The sequence below is a fragment of the Mixophyes fleayi genome, chromosome 8 (genome assembly GCF_038048845.1).
Source record: "Mixophyes fleayi isolate aMixFle1 chromosome 8, aMixFle1.hap1, whole genome shotgun sequence".
NCBI lineage: Eukaryota > Metazoa > Chordata > Amphibia > Anura > Limnodynastidae > Mixophyes > Mixophyes fleayi.
Genome location: NC_134409.1, coordinates 130,401,629 through 130,424,100, shown reverse-complemented (window position 1 = coordinate 130,424,100; position 22,472 = coordinate 130,401,629). Strand labels below are relative to the sequence as shown.

Sequence of the window (22,472 nt, the reverse complement as noted above, 5' to 3'; positions counted from 1 at the left end):
GTTCCTTGTTTCCTCCTACACCTGAACTGCCGCTCTCAGTCACTGTTCCTTGTTTCCTCCTACACCTGAACTGCCGCTGTCAGTCGCTGCTCCTTGTTTCCTCCTACACCTGAAGTGGAGCTCTCAGTCACTGTTCCTTGTTTCCTCCTACACCTGAACTGCCGCTGTCAGTCACTATTCCACCTTCCCTCCTACACCTGAACTGCCGCTCTCAGTCACTGTTCCTTGTTTCCTCCTACACCTGAACTGCCGCTCTCAGTCACTGTTCCACCTTCACTCCTACACCTGAACTGCCGCTCACAACTACTGCTCCACCTTCCCTCCTACACCTGAACTGCCGCTCTCAGTCACTGTTCCTTGTTTCCTCCTACACCTGAACTGCCGCTCTCAGTCACTGTTCCACCTTCACTCCTACACCTGAACTGCCGCTCACAACTACTGCTCCACCTTCCCTCCTACACCTGAACTGCAGCTCTCAACCACTGCTCCACCTTCCCTCCTACACCTGAACTGCCGCTCACAACTACTGCTCCACCTTCCCTCCTACACCTGAACTGCCGCTCTCAGTCACTGTTCCACCTTCCCTCCTACACCTGAACTGCCGCTCTCAGTCGCTGCTCCACCTTCCCTCCTACACCTGAACTGCCGCTCACAACTACTGCTCCACCTTCCCTCCTACACCTGAACTGCAGCTCTCAACCACTGCTCCACCTTCCCTCCTACACCTGAACTGCCGCTCACAACCACTGCTCCACCTTCCCTCCTACACCTGAACTGCCGCTCACAACTACTGCTCCACCTTCCCTCCTACACCTGAACTGCACCTCTCAATCGTTCTTCCACCTTCCCTCCTACTCCTGAACTGCCGCTCTCAGTCGCTGCTCCACCTTCCCTCCTACACCTGAACTGCCGCTCTCAGTCACTGTTCCACCTTCCCTCCTACACCTGAACTGCCGCTCTCAGTCACTGCTCCACCTTCCCTCCTACACCTGAACTGCCGCTCTCAGTCACTGTTCCACCTTCCCTCCTACACCTGAACTGCCGCTCTCAGTCACTGTTCCACCTTCCCTCCTACACCTGAACTGCCGCTCTCAGTCACTGCTCCACCTTCCCTCCTACACCTGAACTGCCGCTCTCAGTCACTGTTCCACCTTCCCTCCTACACCTGAACTGCCGCTCTCAGTCACTGTTCCACCTTCCCTCCTACACCTGAACTGCCGCTGTCAGTCACTATTCCACCTTCCCTCCTACTCCTGAACTGCCGCTCTCAGTCGCTGCTCCACCTTCCCTCCTACACCTGAACTGCCGCTCACAACTACTGCTCCACCTTCCCTCCTACACCTGAACTGCCGCTCACAACTACTGCTCCACCTTCCCTCCTACACCTGAACTGCACCTCTCAATCGTTCTTCCACCTTCCCTCCTACTCCTGAACTGCCGCTCTCAGTCGCTGCTCCACCTTCCCTCCTACACCTGAACTGCCGCTCTCAGTCACTGTTCCACCTTCCCTCCTACACCTGAACTGCCGCTCTCAGTCACTTTTCCACCTTCCCTCCTACACCTGAACTGCCGCTCTCAGTCGCTGCTCCACCTTCCCTCCTACACCTGAACTGCCGCTCACAACCACTGCTCCACCTTCCCTCCTACACCTGAACTGCCGCTCACAACCACTGCTCCACCTTCCCTCCTACACCTGAACTGCCGCTCACAACTACTGCTCCACCTTCCCTCCTACACCTGAACTGCACCTCTCAATCGTTCTTCCACCTTCCCTCCTACTCCTGAACTGCCGCTCTCAGTCGCTGCTCCACCTTCCCTCCTACACCTGAACTGCCGCTCTCAGTCACTGTTCCACCTTCCCCCCTACACCTGAACTGCCGCTGTCAGTCACTATTCCACCTTCCCTCCTACTCCTGAACTGCCGCTCTCAGTCGCTGCTCCACCTTCCCTCCTACACCTGAACTGCCGCTCTCAGTCACTGTTCCACCTTCCCTCCTACACCTGAACTGCCGCTCACAACTACTGCTCCACCTTCCCTCCTACACCTGAACTGCCGCTCACAACTACTGCTCCACCTTCCCTCCTACACCTGAACTGCCGCTCTCAGTCACTGTTCCACCTTCCCTCCTACACCTGAACTGCCGCTCTCAGTCACTATTCCACCTTCCCTCCTACTCCTGAACTGCCGCTCTCAGTCGCTGCTCCACCTTCCCTCCTACACCTGAACTGCCGCTCTCAGTCACTATTCCACCTTCCCTCCTACTCCTGAACTGCCGCTCTCAGTCACTGTTCCACCTTCCCTCCTACACCTGAACTGCCGCTCACAACTACTGCTCCACCTTCCCTCCTACACCTGAACTGCCGCTCACAACCACTGCTCCACCTTCCCTCCTACACCTGAACTGCCGCTCACAACTACTGCTCCACCTTCCCTCCTACACCTGAACTGCACCTCTCAATCGTTCTTCCACCTTCCCTCCTACTCCTGAACTGCCGCTCTCAGTCGCTGCTCCACCTTCCCTCCTACACCTGAACTGCCGCTCTCAGTCACTGTTCCACCTTCCCTCCTACACCTGAACTGCCGCTGTCAGTCACTATTCCACCTTCCCTCCTACTCCTGAACTGCCGCTCTCAGTCGCTGCTCCACCTTCCCTCCTACACCTGAACTGCCGCTCTCAGTCACTGTTCCACCTTCCCTCCTACACCTGAACTGCCGCTCACAACTACTGCTCCACCTTCCCTCCTACACCTGAACTGCCGCTCACAACTACTGCTCCACCTTCCCTCCTACACCTGAACTGCCGCTCTCAGTCACTGTTCCACCTTCCCTCCTACACCTGAACTGCCGCTCTCAGTCACTGTTCCACCTTCCCTCCTATACCTGAACTGCCGCTCACAACTACTGCTCCACCTTCCCTCCTACACCTGAACTGCACCTCTCAATCGTTCTTCCACCTTCCCTCCTACTCCTGAACTGCCGCTCTCAGTCGCTGCTCCACCTTCCCTCCTACACCTGAACTGCCGCTCACAACTACTGCTCCACCTTCCCTCCTACACCTGAACTGCACCTCTCAATCGTTCTTCCACCTTCCCTCCTACACCTGAACTGCCGCTCTCATTTTGTCTTCTTGTGTCCAATGAACACCCGGCGCTCTGCTGTCACATGGACAATGTTTCCCACAGCTCTGTCACATTAGAGACCATGCCAGCTTGAGATAGGATGAGAAGAAGTCATGGGACAGGAGAAGAAGATGGAGCAACGCACTGGGTGTAAGAATGGAGACAACTTCCATATGACAGCAGAAGACGTGCCAGGGTACAGGGCGAAACCAATGTGACAGTTCCAAAGGACAGGAGAAACATGGACCAGGGTGGTAATTAAGGTAAGCAGTACAGTTGTGGAGATATTTCATGGGGGCAGCAGGTTGAAGCAAGAACTGAGTACGACTTGCCTTATTTTGTTGACCAGTTTGTTCATTTGCTCCAACATCCGCGTGCCCTCAATGCCTCCATCGCCAATCAGCTGTTTAATGCTCCTGAGCTTGTCTTCCAATTCTCTTATGAGACTGTTGCTGATCTCTGGAGCTTCGACTCCGTCCTGCAGGTCCGACACCTTCTTCTGTATGACCCGAAGCTGGTTCTGGAGCTGGGTGATAATGTCGTCCCACTGGTAGAAGCACTGGTGGCAGGCCGAGCACCTGGGGTAATTGTCCTTGAAGCCTCTGTCACACTGGTCACACTGGCGCCCGGTGAACCCCTCCCGGCAGCGGCACATCCCGGTCAGGTGATCGCACTGTTGTATCTCGGAGCCGTACACATCACAACTACAGGCTGGTGAGAGAAATACGTAAGAACCTGGTCAAGATACAGATCTGCATTACAACTGTATAATCAGGGATTACAAGTTTTGTTTTTTTAAACAAAGAAAGGCAGAAAAACCCTACTGGGGGATTTCTTGGTGTTTTCTGTTAAAACCGAGAAATCCTAAAATCTGATTGTTGACTAGGGCCCTATTGCAGCATTTGGGAACACTACACACTCTCCACAGGCACTTCAGCATGTCTCCCTCCATTCTTACATAGAAACCAGACGCGTTTCTCCATAAGATCTGCAGCGCATCCATTTCCTGTTTCATCATCACTGCTAATGTTGGTGGGATTAGTAGATTCCCAGGGAAGGACTGTCCCAAACAGGCTGGTCGAAAAGTATATATCCTGATCATTTGTTGGTGAGGAATCCAAGTCTGGGGGGGTGCCCTCTCCCTGAGACATTTAAAATCAAATCAAAATAAAGACACCAAGGGGTCTATTTATTATTGCTTTTTTTCATTAATTTACCCCTAAAATACCGATGCACATTTAAATAATGTGCACATTTATTAACAGTGCATCGCAGCAGATATCGTAAATAGAGGTCTATGGGTACTGCTATATACCACAATTGAATAAGTTCCGAAAAGGCAAATACACATACAGTAATCTACGCCAGCTCAGGCGTCCCCCCCCTCCCCACTGTTAATTATTATGAATGTTAGAAGTCGCCTTGGATTACTGTGATCTGTATAAATGTTCTATATGGCTGAATAGCTCCGGAGTGGCTTCTAACAGAAGTTCGGTAAATGACATTCTACAGTTTGTGTAATCCTATCACAGACAGACATGTGAGTATTACTGTACCTTCACACTTTCTCTGAGGGTCACCCCAATAATTTTCTTGGCAGTGTGAGCAGACCCTCCCTCCAAAGCCAGGTTGGCAGTAACACTGTCCGGTGTACTAAAGGAAAGAAAACAGGGATTTAAGTCCTTTATAGAGTTTCACAAAATAGGGGTCTAGTTACTTAATGTACTTTCACTAGGTCATTAATGATGAACTCTAACCAGAAATAATTTGGCCTCAGCATACACTTCCCCCCAACTAGCGTAACTTTGGGGGTATGGGTCCTGTATGCCCCTGAGATATTCGCCACCCTCAGGGGCAAATGCAGGATTTGTAGAGGGGGGTTTCCACACCACGCCACCAGTGGGTGTGACCAGCATGCATGGGGGCGTGGCTATAATATTAGACAGTGCTTGGCTGCTCTCCAACTCTTTCTATCCCATAATATACATGGGCAATGCTGCGTGCACTACTGTTAGGTGCACACAGCTCTTCCTTTTCAAGCAGAGCCGTGTGCAGCAGGGGGCAGGGTCCAGCCACCTCAATTATACAGTGCCCCAGGCTTGGAGGGGGGTTTCTGGGCACTAGGAAACCCCCATCAGATTGCCTTTGACCCCCCCCCCCCCCCCAACTTTTCTCACTTGGATAAGTGTGTCTGGAGACAGAAGTACCAGGAAGAGAGCGAGTATCTGCTATATGGAAATACTGGACCACAGCGGCTCTGATTTTATCTTGGGGGGGCTGAACTGTTTTCTTGCAAGTTTGTAAAGCTGTGATTCCCCCGACCACTGGCTTCCCAGCATCCAGTTTGCCCCAGACCGACTCACCACATTGCAGTCCTTTCTCAGGGAATGGGAGGGGACACAAGCGCACTGCTCACACCCTAAGTCCGCCCCGAAGTTCCAGAAGTTAATTGCACACTCATCGCAGTTCTTGCCGACTACGTTTGCTCGACAGGGGCAGTGCCCGGTCACTCGGTCGCAGTAACAGGTATCTCTCGTACAGTGGGACGGCAGAGTGCCTAAGTCATTGCATGTGCAACCTGGAGGGGTGTGTGTGAGTGTGTGTGTGTGTGTGAAGGGGGTGATAAGAAAAAGATGATCATTAATATATAAATAAAACACATTTTTTAATCACAATAAAATTATATAATCAAGAATATCTGTACCAGTAAGTACATTGCCCAAGTAAAACAAATGTACAATGGAGGCAAAGCACTGACTGGCATGGAAATATCTTTTGCTTATACTGCGTCTTATGATCTTTACACAGATGCTAAGCGGCCCAATCTTCTTTCAAGACCCTGCCGCCTAATATTTTCTAATTAAAAGAAAAGGAGCGCTCCAAAATAACTTGATGGTCCCTTAGTACAGAATTACTTACGGCGGCAGTTGCGCAACGCGGCGCTTCCAAAATATCCGGCCTTGCACTCTCCGCAGTGGTGCCCATCGGTGTTGTAGAGGCATTTCAAGCACATGCCGGTACGTGAGTCACATGACTCGGGGTCGCTGGGGTCAATGTTGTTGTTACACTGGCAAGGGCGGCATTCTCCCCCATCCTGGTCCGGGTTCCCAAAGTATCCAGGGGAACAACGATCACACCGGGAACCTGAACAACAAGGTATTCATGTCAGCTGCGTTGGAACATTACTACAGAACATTAGCTGGAGATTCATTGTAGTCACTTCCCTGATCTATTGTCTTTTCAACGCAGCTTAATATTTAAGTAAACTCTGATAGAATAAGCTCTTTTTCTTCTATCGGAAACTGTAAAAATCTCACTACACTATCTGCAGTTACTGATCAGACGACTGCTGGGATGTGTGATGAAGTTAAGGGGAGCTGCTCAGTTATTCAGCTGATGTTATTATCCTTCAGACTTGCAGTGACCTCACTGTGCATGACTCTGGTTTAAAGCTCATTTGCTAAAAGCTACGTATGTTCACAGTCTGCTCTCTTTACCTCCATATCCCGGGGCACAGAGACAAACAATATGGTTGGAGTCTCGATCAGCGTAACAGGCGCTGCCATGGTAGTTTTCGGTGCCAGGGTACCCAGGGCAAGGGCAGGGACGACATTGCTGTCCGGAACCCAGAATAGGGTCACCATAGTAACCGTCCAAACACCTGAAGGAAACATCCATCAATAGTTGTAACAAATAGATTTTGTCCAGTTATGATTTCGCCTGTGTAAGTCTCACATATTAGATGTGTAGCTACTACACAAATGAGAGAAGGTGGCATCATACAGTGGCGGAACTACCATTGGTACAGCAGGTGCGGTGAGATAATGGGGCCCGCTGAACGGGGACCTAGCGAGCTGTGGTTCCCTCCTCCACGCTTCCCTGCACCGGGACCCACAGCTCGCTAGTTCCGCCCATCATACGTATACCTGCAGTCTCACTGAAACCTGAGACTTACTTATCGCATTGGCGGCCACTTGTGTAGTCCCTGCATCTAATGCAGGCTCCGGTCTTAGGGTCGCATTCTTCGGAATGCCCGTTGCATTGGCATGGCTTGCAATGTGGGAAGCCCCATTGCCCTGGCAAGCACTGGTCGCATTTTCTGCCAGCCACACTGCTTTGGCACTGACATTGCCCCGTTGTGGGGTTACAGAACCTGGAGGTAGAACCTTGCGGGTTGCAGTCACACCCTGTGTGGAGAGAAGACATAAGTTATAACTCGGGCATCGCACAGGGCACGGCAGCGTAGCTTCCAGTTTCTTTCATTTAACATTCTGCTGTTATGGAACTACAAGTTCTAGCAGGCCATACTGGGAGTTGTAGTTCCACAATCACTGGACAGTCGCAGATTGCCCGATTCTGGCAGGCTACCACTTGCAGTTATACAGGCATGCTGAGACTTGTAGTTCCACAACAGCTGGACGGCCACAAGTTGCCCTGCTTTTGCAATAATTTGTACTTAACAATGCAACATGAACAGAAGGTCACTCACTGCTGCATCCATACGGACCAAATCCGAAGGTACCGGGGGCACACTGGTCACAGCGCTGCCCAATCACGTTGGGCTTGCACATACACTGCCCTCCTATCTTGTCACAGACAGCGCTGAGGGATCCTTGCAGGTTACAGAGACAAGCTGCAAAAACACAGACAAAGCATGAACTACAGCACCCTCTACTGGTCAAGTACAGTGCGGCAAGATCATTTTATATATATATATATATATATATATATATATATATATATATATATATATATACATATATATAGAGAGAGAGAGAGAGTGAGTGAGAAAGAAAGAGAAAGAAAGAGAGACATAATGCAGTTGTGTTGAGGAAACTAACAAATACCAATGCTTTCAAGGCATGACAAGCTCAAAGACCCTCTAAACTGCGGGAGTCGCAATTATTAACAATACTGGAACCCCTTAAGACCCATCCTAGATCCATTTAATTATACGAAAAGCAAAAAAATTACAGACATACATGACTTTCAAATAAACAACACTCCAAAACACCCATTCACTACTTTATTAAATAGAAAATAAAATATTATCTATCTTGATCCATCACTGCCCAAATGGAAAATAAAATTGACTTTGTTCTTCTTTAATCTGTCGTGTTCCAAATAGAAAATAAAAACAAACCAGAACCACTGTCGTGGAATTACTTTAATTATTCTGGATTGACAGGGACTCACATTCACTTCCAGCCAATCACAAGTTGTCTCCCACACTGGCTGTTTGCGATTGGCTGGTGATAAAGGGAAGACCTGAAGTCCCAGTTGTCATCATTCGGGTTTGGTTGTGAGGGGTGTTTTTTTTATGGGGGGCTTGGGAGGGAATCCCCATTTGGACTACTACATATCAAGAAATTAAATAAGTTTTTATTTTCGCTTTAGGAAATAGCTGCCCACCCCAGCTCCTGTCTGCTAATGTAACCATCCTCCTCCGAGGGACCCAGAGAGCTTCCGCTGGCACTAGATGTATACTCGTGTTCTCAGGGCAAGCAGACCCCTAATCTGCCATCATAATGGAGAGGGCAGCGTTACTCACGCAGAGCTCCGTCGTGGATGATGGCCGAGATGCTGCAAATCAACTTAATGCACATTTCCGCCAGTACCGGCATGGTGGCCATCTTGAAAGACTCCAAACACCGGTAGCTCTCCATCTCCTCTCGGTGGTGCACAGACACGGGCTCGTTTCCATGGAAACCAGGCAGCTCGGAGAACTTTGGTAGCAGGACCAGCTGTAAGACACGCGTGTGACATACTTCCTTCTACTTCACGTGTTGTAACCAATGACTTAATATATGAATATAACACAGCCTATATACTGTATCTTCCTTTTTCATTGCTTGAAAAATGTGTTTATTGCTCTGCTTCTATTGGATTAAATCTGTCTTTACCATTTACAGCCTAAAGCCAGTGACACCAGTATGCAAATGAGAGGGCGGGGACAGATTCAGCAGGGTATCCGCAATGCAAACGTCTGAGGAGAGGATATAAAGGATAATTGTAACAAGGACTAGTGTTTTTATTAACTGTCCAAGTCATTGTGGCAGGTCTCCAAGACCCGATTAAGGGTTCAGATCGCCCCAAGGAAAATACGCTCATAGCGCCCTCTCGCCTTCCATGCCGGGCTTATATGCGGTAGGTAAAAACAAACTTGTCCCTAATTTAAATCTGGATTCCTTCCCACCATTGTTTATGTTCCCGTGTTTTTGAAAATTCAGCTCCACTTGGCTTTTTAAAAGTGACACGTCAATCTCTTTCACTCATTTAGTTGTTATTGAAATCAGAACTGTGTAGCAGAATGTAGGCGTGAATAAGCGCTACTGAGTGTGGAAGGGGGAGGGGCCTGTCATACCTGCGCCTGTCGCCATCCTAGTCTCTCCTACTCGCTTATTATCCAGCGCCCGCCCAAGGATGACTAATTGTCTTCAGCCTTCACCACGGGAATACATCAAGATTAAACCTTACTATATTTATCTTTCATGTTTTCTTTCTACTTTGGAGAACAACTATTCTCTTATATTTTAAAATGAATCTCAGTTTATACCTTTCTCTGTCACTATTTTTCACCCCCATAATGTTACTCCTCCCCCAAAAGTCTTGTGCCCTAGGATGCAGCCTAGTCAGCCTATTGGATAGTCAGGCCCCGCCGGTCTCTCTCACATAGACTGAATTAGTCAGTGTAATGTCCTACTGTCACTCAGAGATAATTCATACTGGGCTACCATATGGCAGTGTGGTGCTGAAACACAGGCAGTGTACAACGCCGCGTTTGTCCTGATGCCACGTTCTGTGTTACAGGGAAACAGTATTTCCAGCTGAATATAGAAGAAATAAATCTTCGCTTGGCTAATCCCATATTATACATGGTACCAGCTGCACAGTAATATAAATGCCTTATATGAATACAAAGCAAAAAAAAACAAGCTGTCGTCAGAGCTCGTCCTCACCACTGCAAATCTATACGATGCTAGCAAAATGGACACAGTCCTGGTAGTGGCACAACTGGTAACGTGCTCTAATGTTGGCTCAGATGTCAGTTCTATCTACACTAAGGTTATTGTATACACACTCTGTTTGTACTAAAAGAAACAAACACAAATATTTGCTTTGTCTACAGTATAAACGGTCGCAAGTCATAGAATAACTTCAGCAATTTATTTGTGGGGTAACGCTATTCAGGGCCAATGGCATAATCATCATCATCATTGGCATTTATTTATGTTGCGTCACTGATTCCGCAGCGCTGTACAGAGAACTCACTCACATCAGTCCCTGCCCCATTGGGGCTTACAGTCTAAATTCCCTAACATACACACACAGACAGACACACACAGACTAGGGTCAATTGTTAGCAGCCAATTAACCTACCAGTATGTTTTTGGAGTGTGGGAGGAAACCGGAGCACCCAGAGGAAACCCACGCAAACGCGGGAAGAACATACAAACTCCACACAGATAAGGCCATGGTCGGGAATTGAACTCATGACCCCAGCGCTGTGAGGCAGAAGTGCTAACCACTTAGCCATCGTGCTGCCCCACACAGTACATTTTGTTCCAATGTTTGTTGATTTTTGCCTGAAATAGCTAAACACAAAAAAAACAAAAGAAATATTTATTCTAATATTAGGTATTATTTTTACCGACTGTCAGTACATTTACTGACAGTCGGTAACTCTGAGGGGTGCCATTCATGTCTCCCACTAATGATACCCAGGCAGTACTATGTGCAGTACTAGTTCATCCCAGAAGGTGGCGCTGTTGTGCTAATGTATGAGTTACTATCAGTCTCCTTTATCTTTCCTTAATTAGCTGGAAATAATTCCATCTGCTTGTCTCTTAGGCATGTTTATACTTCTCTGCTTGGTATGTAGGCGAAGTACAGTATGGGGGACATGGAGAAATGTATACATGCCAAATAAACCCCTATAGATACACATTATGGTTTGAAGAAGTGGAGATGTTGCCTATAGCAACCAATCAGATTGTAGCTGTCATTTTGTAGCGTGCACTAAATAAATGACAGCAGGAATCTGATTGGTTGCTATAGGCAACATCTCCACTTTTTCAAACCTGCAGTTTAGTAAATCTAGTCCTATGTCATGTATAAGATGTATGGAAGGAAACATTTGAGTTTGCCCTGGTGCTAAGTCTTCTATGTTTCCTCCATCCCCCCTGAGGTTTATTGCTCATTTCTATGCTCTATATTGTGATATAACATTATAATAGCAGCTGTAGTGTAATGTGTTATAGTGTAACACCGTAATCAGGAGTAGATGTCAGATGAGTGTTCTGAATCCGGAACTGTGAAATTCTGGAAGTAGAACACAGTCATAGGGGCGTATTCAATTGTTAGCATTAACGCTAACAAACGAGCGCTCGAAAAATCTTAGCGTTAATACGGTAATTACTCGCGGAATTTCAGCTCGCTGCTCCCTGAGCTGCGAGCTGAAATTCCGCGAGTAAACTACCGTATTAACGCTTTTCGCGTGCAATATTACCGTATAAACGGTAATGTTTTTCAGGCGCTCGTTTTTCAGCGTTAACGCTAACAACTGAATACGCCCCTAATAGAGACCACAGCCTGCAGTAGCGGCAGTAACAGCTGGATAGTTGTATATATGGGACAATGTTCCCCTTTCTATAAATTACAAGAATATTAAAAGTCAACACGAAGCTCCGTGACCATATAAAACAGGGGTAAAATGATCAAACCTTTTAAAAAGGTAAAATTGAGGCGTTGCCCATAGCATCCAATCAGATTCTAGCTATCATTTATCTACTACATTCCAGATAAATCATAGCTAGAATCTGATTGGTTGCTATGGGCCACATCTCTTCTTTTCCGTTTTAGAAGTTCATAAATCTACCCCTCTACCCCCTGACCACAGGACAAGCGCTTTTATACAGATCAGGGAATTCAGAGGAGGTGTCTAACAACCGTAGTAGTTTGCAGCAGAGGCGGCTTTATTTCTTATAATACATAACTTATCCTAATGAACACTGAATTGATGACATCAGAACTCAGCGATTATAAGCAGTGACATCAGAACTCACTGTTTATATACAGATATTATTTACAGGAGTTTATATATAACACAATAATCTGTGTATTATATAAAACAATATAGGATGGAACTGATTTAAGGCATAAGGAACCAAAGCTTGGCCTCTTCTCTCACCTTCTATTCAACTGAAACCAAATATGTTACTGCATGCATGTATGTGATCTCTGTAGATTTACAACGAGACACATGTATGTACGAGCTTGGGCTACAGATCTATAAAACGGCTGAATCATTCTCTAGACAAGGGACACAGAGCCAGCCAGACTAAAGGAGAGAATAGAACCGTATACACATCCGGCTATTAGTGGTATAATATATAATAAATAATCTAGGACCTATTTTCAGTTTTTAAAAAATGCAGAACTAATAATCGGTGTTTAACGGGCATCAACCAGTTGCAGGTTTTACAAGATCGCTGCCCCCTCTGTTATCGTGGGAACCCTCTTTATCTCTCTTTCAGTTTATACAAGCGGAAAAAATGATATTGTTTTTGCTTGTCTTTGATCACATAAATCAGACGCCTTTCACTGCTGCTCAGGCGTGCGGCCCACACGGAAAGTGCTGGTGGGGGGGACTTCTCCCACGGAGCCTCTGTCCCACGCACACTAGTGCAATGTGTTACCGCAGTATAACTAAAAGACTGAGAATACGTGACTGGGAGACCTCCAAATATACCCTAAATTCCGGCAGTGTTATAACAGGATAAAAGTGACCGTTAATGCGTAAAATTAAAGTGGATTGTTCCCACACCAATGCATTGGGCGATTTCAATATACATAACTGTTAATAAATATATAAACCACTATTACCAATATCTCCCAACTCGCCAACTCCGTTCTGCACAAGATCTGCGTCTCTCATCCACCCTCATCACATCCTCCCATTCCCGCTTACAGGACTTTTTTCGGGCTGCACCCGCTCTATGGAATTCTCTCCCTCGCACAATAAGACTCTCCTCTGGTCTACAAACTTTCAAGCGTTCTCTGAAAACCCACCTCTTCAGACAAGCTTATAATATTCCTCAACCGCCCTCTTAACCTCACTACATTACCCTATTACCGCCTGTTACACAATTTCACACAAGACAACTACCCCCTGACCAACATTGTTGTGTGACAGGATCATTTAGCTTATGAGTCACTTTTACCTTTGCAGCCTGGCTGGGCGAAATGCAAAGTGTGGACTTAACCTCATGTGTCAAACTCCCATTGTCCCATAGATTGTAAGCTTGCGAGCAGGGCGCTCTCACCTGTCGGTCTGTTTTACCCAGTTTGTTTATTAGTTTATTATGTTTGTCCCCAATTGTAAAGTGCTACGGAATATGTTGGCGCTATATAAATAAATGATGATGATGATTACTGGTGAAAAGTTCTGTTTTCATTGGCAATACAGCGTTTCATCCTTTCATAACTATGCCCCCAACCCTTCTCTCTAACAGAATAAGTCATCAAAATGATTTATTTCATGCCCCATAATCCTTACATAACATATTGTTACCTAAAGGGCGTTCCCAGAATTTAGAGGGTATTTATGAAAAGTGGCGCACAGAAAACTGTGCAAAACAAGTTGGTGTAGCCAATATAGCAACCAATCAGGTTCTGTCGTTTTGGAGAATGAAAGTCAGCATCTGTTTGATTGCCAGGGGTTACAGCACATTTACTGGAAAGTTATCTATGCACCATTATTAATAAATGGCCCCAAAAACGAGTACCCAGGGAACAGAGGTTAGACTCACCGAGTCGATGAGGATAAAGGCCCCCGGGTGACGGTTGGCGGCTTCAAGGCGCTGGAAGCGGATGCTAATTTCATACTGATTGTTTGTTTCAAAGCAGAAGGGTTTGGATAGGACCAGATACCTAGATGTAAAGAACAGATTTTAAAGGGTATCCATTACATTTTTAAATTACCATATATTGTAATGTTACTCCTGATGATAAAGGTCAAAGACACTTTTTTTTGCAGGGAAAGTTATTATTCCTAAAAATAAACTACGACTTATCCAATCAGCTTCTGCCTGGTAACTCTGCATTCAAAAGTGCAAGCTGACATGTCTGGAAATATAATTGTGAAATGCTACATAGATTTGGCAGGAGAGGGATAATAATCATTTACTGTCTGCAGGAAGTCCCATTTTAAATGCTTTTAAAATGGTGACAGTGCAGGTGGCATTTCTCTACAATAAGCACTGAAACTGCACCTGATACAGTGCTGGAGGCGGCCATGTTGTTTTATGAACCAATATACAATGCAGCCTATGGATTCACTGGGAACCAGCGACAGGCACTTTGTGAGGGGAAGGAAAGCGGCTGACGTAATCCTTCTAGTTTAAAAAATAAAGATGGCCCCCAGCACTGTAGCTTTATGGAAGGAATAAAAATGAGATTGAAGTTCATTTTGTCAGGGGTGCCAGCTTCCACCAATAACAGATTTAAAGTGGAGACTGCAGATCAGATGACAAATATGAACATGAACAGATTGCGTGATTGGTTGGTGATTAATTGTATGTGCATTCTATTTGTGATCATGAAGCGTTATATATCTTTATGTTTTAAACTTTCAATGTTGTTTTCATACTCCTCTGAGTTACTTTCTTTTAGGCGTTTCTTTTATTATAAAACTTTTCTTTTAATTTACCGTTTTTTGTTTTATATCTGGATTGCAACACTATTTGCCAATAATTTACACCAGTACTTTTGGTGTTTTTTGTTTTGCTTTGCTATGTTGTAAACCTTTCGGAATAAAGAATGATTTACATCACTTCTCACCTTTCAGCGTGTGGCAGATTTTCCCTGTACATCTGCTCGAAGGGCAGCACGTTTCCGCAGCGCGGGCTCATGGGTAATATCTGTGCTGTCACACTGACAATGGCTTCCCAGTCCTCCGCAGACTAGAGGCAAAATAAATAAAAAATCACCATTGAGCTTCTTTATTGCCAAAGTTTGAGGTAATTTTGCAAAAACAACGTTGTTTTCACCTTTTCACCGATCAAGCGCCCCAATAACACGGATGAGTCATTACTTTAATAGACAGTGGAGGATTTTAAGCATTTGTTTACTGAATGCACAATTGAGAGCGACATTTTACCACAGTAATAAGTTGGCATCCAGTTGGTTTCTTTATGCAAATATTGTGCTAAACAAGGTCAAACGTGGAACAAGTATGTTTAATATGTTAAAATAATACTTAAACATTATTGTAAGTTATTTGATAACAAATTTAAAATGAGAAGTGTAGCTTCTCTGGGGGCCTTTTCAAAACATTCCTGTCACTTGTGTCCAGTGGAGGCAGCCATTTTGTTAGCTAAGCCATTATTCATCAGCCTATAGTTTTGCTGGGAACCAATGACATAGCTGAGGCAAAAAAAAACTTCAGTATCTCAGTGATGTTTCTGGTTCCTGGTGCGTACATAAGCTGCGTACTCATGCATATTGGTTCAGCTCACAAAATGGCTGCCTCTCCTGTGTGGAGGTGACAGGTTCACAATAACGAGGACGGCCATCTTGAAACACAATACAATGCAGCTATATATTTTGGGAGCAACAATATTTGCAATCTGTGTCACAAAAAGTAGCTATTATACGAAATAGCTGCAACTGCACTGGAAAAATGTGTTGGAAGCTTCAAACGCTGCTGAAAATTACGTTTACTTTGCCAGTTTTCCTCTAAGTCGTGTCCATACCTCAGGCTCATATCGGATCATGATGTCATAGTCCATGGGGTACGGGATGTTGTCGATATGAAATAAAAGTCCGGCTCCATCTCTGACCCGAGCAAACCCCGGTCCGGTCCAGGTGATCATGTGATCCGGCAAGTGCTCACGTTGGATTACCTCAGTGTCTGGCTGCAAGAGACATAAACCGGAGACGGATTTCTGTCTGAGTGGAATGGACAACCCCCCCCCCCTTCACAAGCTCAGATCTGCCTGATATTATTCTTACACCAGACACGCAGGATTTACAGGCAATTAGATCAGATTGGGCGAGGGCTGAACACCTGGTGGTGAAAGAATTGGTCCATCTCATAGACAAACTGTGATATTCATTTCTCTGACTCCTAGCTGGATAAATAAGGTTGAATGATCTTATTTTCAAAAATCATGAAGAGACAATTTTCACACACAGCTCCGGACCCAGCATCGGACACACTGGAGCCGGTTAGATCTGTGTCTGAGGGTAGAAGAGGTTCCCCTATATGTAGCATTTATATATATGTACATTAAACATCTCATTAAAGGGTTTATTGACCCCTAATGTCAATACTGGGTCATTGTATATTATGTGATGTATCTTACAAATAAAGTTATAACTCACACAAAAAAAAAATCTCCAAGGGTGGTTATCAATGTGGCGCCAGTAACATTCTGCGCTATGGGCAGAAGCATAAGGAGGTAGCCTACAGTACAGCACAATACCCCACATACTGGTGATAATGGACTATGATTATGAAAAGCCTGGTACACACATTTATCCCTATTTTTTCAAATTAATATTTTAAATATTCATTGAGAAAGTTCAAAGTCCTAACTTCCAATTGGCAGGAAAGTAGCTGCCACTGTTTTTGAGCTTCCATTTCCTATCCCAGAGACAATTACAGGATTACATTTCCCCTTTGCTGCTTAAGGTGGACCCGCATTGGATTTCATATCGAAGGTGTGAACATGCGGCGGGTACTCACCTTCTGCTGCAGCTGGCGGGCTCGGCGACGGTGCGCCCTCTGCTGGAGAACGCGGATGGTCCTCCGGTGACGTCGTAGCCTTACTTTCTTCCCGTTCTGAATGGCGTTGTAGTATTCCACGCAGTCTGTCGGCGCCTCTGGCTTGGGGACGCCCTGGTGCGCAACAAAATAACACATTATTATTCATGTTTTCTATTCTGCTCACGTTCTGCCTACCTCTAGCCATAATACTTCCCAACATTTAAAAGTGCAACATTAAGCTTTTTTGTTTGCTCTTAACCTCTCAAACTCTATCCCTCTAACCCTGTATCAAACACCATGCCTACCCAACTTCAAAGTTGGAATACTACCTTTAAATTTGTTAAAATCCTTCCGTGATTATGTATATCCCCTAAATCCTCCCACTTGTGAACATTTTTGCAAACTTCAGTATTTAACTTGCTTTTTTTTTTGCTGTATATCTAATACCATAAAATTAGATGGTAAGCTCTAAGGGTCAGGGACCACAATCCTAATGTAAGGCAGGGGGGAGTTCATCCAGGACCTCACTGTATTGCTTTCAAACATGGCACCATATTAATGACTTTATACATACATACCAGCCCTACCTTAACCTCCAGTAGGAAAACTGGCCACTACAGAGGCACTAGCTCTGTGAGTGGTGGGTGTCCCAGACACAATACCTCTGTCCCACATGTTGCAGTGTTGCACAGTACCATTATATTATCAGTTGTTCCTGACCTTCCATAATCTACGTTTCCTGAGACATGTATCTACAAACACAATCATAAGTGCACTCAACAAGACAGACACTGAGGGTGATTTAAGATTATAATATAATAATGAGTCGCTACGTAAATGCTGCTTCTTCTAAATAATGCACCGCAACAGTGCAATTTTGTAGAATATAATTTTCATTCTTGACATTAATTTTCTTCGTGCTGCTTTTTGTTTCCATAACCTCTCTCCCATAATATCCCTTAATTAAAGCTGGAAAATAGGAGACTGGAAATCACAAGACGGGACACGCATGCAGAAAAGATGGCTGCATTGTATGTAACAGTATGACTATCAACCGACCAGAACAAATGCAGCAAAGAACATGAATATAGGGTGTATTACATCCAATGAGGCAATGAAAACAGGGAGATGTGTTATTCCAAATCTCCAAACACCTGACTAGAATGAACAGGCCCCATACCTGCAGCATGAAGACATGTGTAAACTCGGATACACCCAGACAAAATCCAGACTTATAGATGAAACAGGAAGGATTAGTACAGCTGCTAAGCAGGCACCAGAGGTAGTTTTACAGTATTCCAGCTTTATAATAAAGGGTAAAAATAATATTATGATAGGGCCACAATCAGCTCGATCCTGGAATGTAATGATGCTAGAAGCAATCAGAGGCGATATCTTGCCTGAGGAATTTAAATGGGATGGATAGGGCAGGAGAAAGGGTAGGTTCCCTGGCAGATTTCCACCTACGTAGCCGCATTTCTTTCCTCCAACAATAGTTCTTTTAGGAATTCATGGCAGGTGAAACTTCTCTATCTCGGTAATCGGAGTGTCCACATAACTGTAAGCTGCCAACTCCACATAGCTGGGAATTTAGAAGGATGATTGAGATTACTCGACACACTGGTACCACTTACTATTGTGTTTTTATCTTTCAGAGCTAGCGCAGCATAATGATTATGATTTACATCTATAATTATATTACGGGGCATATACTTTGCTACCTCGCCTTGACCGCTCTATTGTTATTGGAATTGTGAACTCATGCGCAATAAATAAGACATTTTCAGAATCTCATCTGATATTAAAGGCAATGATCAGATAAAGGAAAACTAAATGTAAAAGATTTTAAATAAATACATGAAAGAGCACACTCAGCATTGCTCACTAAGGGCTAGATTTACTAAGCTGCGGGTTTGAAAAACTGGGGATGTTGCCTATAGCAACCAATCAGATTCTAGCATTCATTTATATAGTACCTTCTACAAAATGACAGCTAGAATCTGATTGTTTGCTATAGGCAACATCCCCACTTTTTCAAACCCGCAGCTTAGTAAATCTAGTACTAAGTGTTTCCTGTGTTCCTGCAAGCTCCTCTCCCACCTCCTCCCAACAGCTTCATATTGCTGCTATAGCCTGCCTACTGATTGTCTGAGTCTGAGATGGAGGATTTGCACATGCCATATACTCTATTTTGCATATTAAGAAATGGACTTAGTTATATTAATAGCATTAATACCATAATCATTATAGAAAAATAATCAAGAAAAATGGAGCTTTTGACATACCGGTGTTTGGGGGTCCGTGGGAGAAAGACCCCTTGCATTCTCGGCTTCATACGTATAGAAATCTAGAGGCATGCAGAAGTAGCCAGGCTGCACGTCTCCGCACTGCCGACTTATGATGTTGGCACGACACTCACACTGGCCATCTTCAAGTGAGCACCTGTAGCGAGATACATGGACATATCAGTGGTATTGAGTGTTTGGTGTTTAACGAACCACAGAATTATAGGCTTACCTGTTGTTATAGGCTCCTCCAAAATCACAGTCACAAGGGCGACACCCCATAATGTCATTACTGAGACCCCAAAACTCTGGCTGAAAAAAATAAATCAAGAGATGAAATTATTTTATTGCAACGTTTATGTAATTAAATCTATGTACTGCAATATCCTCTTGGGCCTTTGCTTTGCTACAATATCCCTAAGTTTACATTGTGCTTGATTATATATGTGAGAGGGATCCCCCGATGCCCATGAAGAGGGCAAAGAAAGAAGGATGGATGCAGGTAAGGTCTTCTTGTTTCCTGCAGGCCTCAACGCTGGGAACAGCGAATCGGCAACGATATGTGGCCAGCCAATTGGTGGCCAACCGTTGTGTGTCAATCAGCCGAAGAGAAGAAGAGGTCTGGAAGAGGCCGAGACGCAGGAGACGTCAACGAAAGCTGTGAAACGAAGACCAAAGTGGCTGGGAAGTCGTGCTAAGAGGGGTCTGTGAGAACTGTAGGTGGACATATCGTTGACATGGTAAGACATCTGTGTGCATCTGTCGTTCCCCGCAGGAAAAATAATAAAACCTCATATCTTCTAGCACTATATACTGTACCATAACACAATACACAGCACATGAAAACATGTTTTTCTATATACTGCTCTGTTACTATAATGAAGTTAAGGAAGGGAAGGAGCCCAATTAAAATGATATCCTGGGATGCATAAAGCTGTGCTGGCACCTCAGATAAAAACACTAATATCAGACTGATTTTATAGTGAAACAAAAACTATTATCTCTCCAGTTTCTCTAATCCAATCATCTGTGTCATTCAGAAAAGCTCTTGTTTTCTGTCCCATCATGCACTGCTCACTCACCAGACATTGGTTACAGTACCGTCCGGTTACAAAGCGCTTACAGTAACAGTCGCCACTGATCTGGTCACACGGCGTGTTTCCGGCGATGATCCCGCGCGGGTCACACCTGCAGGCTGGGATTGAACAAGAGAAGTGGAGATGAGGAGACAACACAGATGAGGAAGAATGGTAAGAACACACATTAACACGGGGAAGATGGATAAAATGGGAAAAAAGAAGATTAAGGACAAATTAGTAATATCGGTGAGCACGGCACAATTATAATTAGTTCCATAAGGCATCTGTAGATATAAGGCATTCTATCCAAGATAACTCCAGTTACTTAATCACCAAGTTACAGCTAAAACTACATAATTTGCCTAAAATTGGACCCTGTTCCATTACAGTCAAGACAACAAGCGTACTCCCTACTCATGCCTTAAATTATTAGTCAAATACTTATCCTTTATATTAGTGACCCCGTTCTGTGTGGGGGCAATAAAATGATGGATGAATGACATTTTGTCACACATTTAATGTTTTAGGCGCCCCGTGACCATTGACCAGGTTCGACTAATGGCAATGCCGGCCCGGAATTTACTAGCCACCATACCTACTGTGGCCATAATGCCGTGATCTGTGGCCTGACAATCTCTTATCTCTATTATTTAAATCATCCACTTATACTGGAATAATATGGATTTATATTTTCATGTAGTTTAGGGGAACACACAGAATTTGAGGGATGGGGGTGGTTCACAATGTAAAACATATAATAAAACGGGACTTTTCATGGGGATCTTGCCACCGTTAATTTGGCAAATAATACTTCATATTTTGATATATTCATAGCGTACAAATATATTCACGCGTATGATATTTACTGATCCTGCTGTAGCACAGTTAACAAGCTACATTGCACAGTAAATTTACAGTTGAAGGGCAGGGTTCTCCACCAGGTGGTGAAGAGGGGGTACCAGGCCCTCGTAATCCCCTGGCACTTACGTTGACAGCCCAAACGGTCATTTTTGCTGAGCCCGTAGAAGCTTTCCTTGCAGCTATCACAGCGTTCCCCCTTCACATTCTCCTTACAGCGACACTGGCCCGCGATCATTCCCAGGTTGACGTTCGTGTGGCTGTCACAGACTCCGCCATCCAAGGAGCCCACTGGGTCGCAGTCACAGGCTGCAGAAGTAAATTTTACTCTTTAGCATTGACGTAGGGTTGTAATTTCCCTTCTCTGGCAGACACAGTATGACAACCAGAGACCAATAAACGGACATAGATTGTGACTCACGGATGCAGGCGGTCTGGGCCCTGATATCCGACAGGGGGTTCAGGTAGTAGAAAGGGCGGCACAGCTCGCAGTTGCGCCCCATCGTATTGTGTTGACAGTCTTCGCACACACCCCCGCTGACCCCGCCGGTGGCCAGGTACACCGCCATGTCAAAGTGGCACTTTCTAGAGTGGTTGTTACATTTACATTCTAAAACAATGCAAAGACAATATCGATACATTGACAGATTTGTTTGTTATAGCTTGTAATACTTATATGAAATGCCTGCTGATATCTTATTACAGATAGGTGTCTCTTTCTTTGATTCAATGTATTGTATTATCTTAGTACTAAAATTAAAGGCAATGTGCGACCCTTTTGAAGGTTAGAGGGCCCTGAAGTATATCACATACATGTCAAGTTTCAAAACTCATGCGATAGGGGGTAGGAGGATCGTCCCGTCACCATAGCCCCGCCCCCACTATAAAATGCAGAAATTCACGGCATTGAATAGTGGGGGCGGGGCTTAATGCCACAGTTAAGCCCCGCCCCCGCCATTCAATGCCGTAAATTTTGCCAAATCCGGGAGGTTTGCCTACTTTTCCGGGAGTCTGGGAGGACTCCACAAAATTCGGGAGAGTAGGCAAGTGTGGACTATATCAGGTTGTCTAGCACTCATCTCGCTAGAGAGACCCTCTCTGCAACCTGGACCCTTCACCTAACTGGGGGGATGGACATGAAGTCCATGGGACAACTTACCTTTGCAGGAGTTAGGGTTACTGGGCTCCGCAGGCCGCCATGGATGATCGTGGTAAAAATCCTGGCAGTGCTCACAGTTCAGGCCTACGGTATGATGCTTGCACACACAGCGACCATGTATCTGTAAGATAGATATTACTCTGTTTGTGCAGTTTGACAACTACTTATATCAATACGACAAAATGTATCAAGTGTAAAAT

At 45.1% G+C, this 22,472-nt stretch overlaps 1 protein-coding gene across 1 annotated transcript in view; it reads right to left on the bottom strand.

Moving 5' to 3' along the window:
* LOC142099732 (laminin subunit beta-1-like) overlaps positions 1-22,472 on the bottom strand; it is a 75,520-nt gene that overhangs the window by 16,142 nt on the left and 36,906 nt on the right. The window contains exons 9-26 of the mRNA XM_075183549.1: positions 22,273-22,393; positions 21,535-21,723; positions 21,243-21,422; positions 20,259-20,371; positions 19,409-19,488; positions 19,177-19,333; positions 16,871-17,023; positions 15,876-16,037; positions 14,962-15,083; positions 13,932-14,052; positions 8,672-8,864; positions 7,610-7,753; positions 7,076-7,307; positions 6,618-6,781; positions 6,040-6,264; positions 5,484-5,698; positions 4,677-4,773; positions 3,453-3,831 (exon numbers count right to left, since the gene is read on the bottom strand). Coding sequence (XP_075039650.1) covers positions 3,453-3,831; positions 4,677-4,773; positions 5,484-5,698; positions 6,040-6,264; positions 6,618-6,781; positions 7,076-7,307; positions 7,610-7,753; positions 8,672-8,864; positions 13,932-14,052; positions 14,962-15,083; positions 15,876-16,037; positions 16,871-17,023; positions 19,177-19,333; positions 19,409-19,488; positions 20,259-20,371; positions 21,243-21,422; positions 21,535-21,723; positions 22,273-22,393 — 3,047 coding nt within the window. The remainder of the gene's footprint in view (positions 1-3,452; positions 3,832-4,676; positions 4,774-5,483; positions 5,699-6,039; positions 6,265-6,617; positions 6,782-7,075; positions 7,308-7,609; positions 7,754-8,671; positions 8,865-13,931; positions 14,053-14,961; positions 15,084-15,875; positions 16,038-16,870; positions 17,024-19,176; positions 19,334-19,408; positions 19,489-20,258; positions 20,372-21,242; positions 21,423-21,534; positions 21,724-22,272; positions 22,394-22,472) is intronic.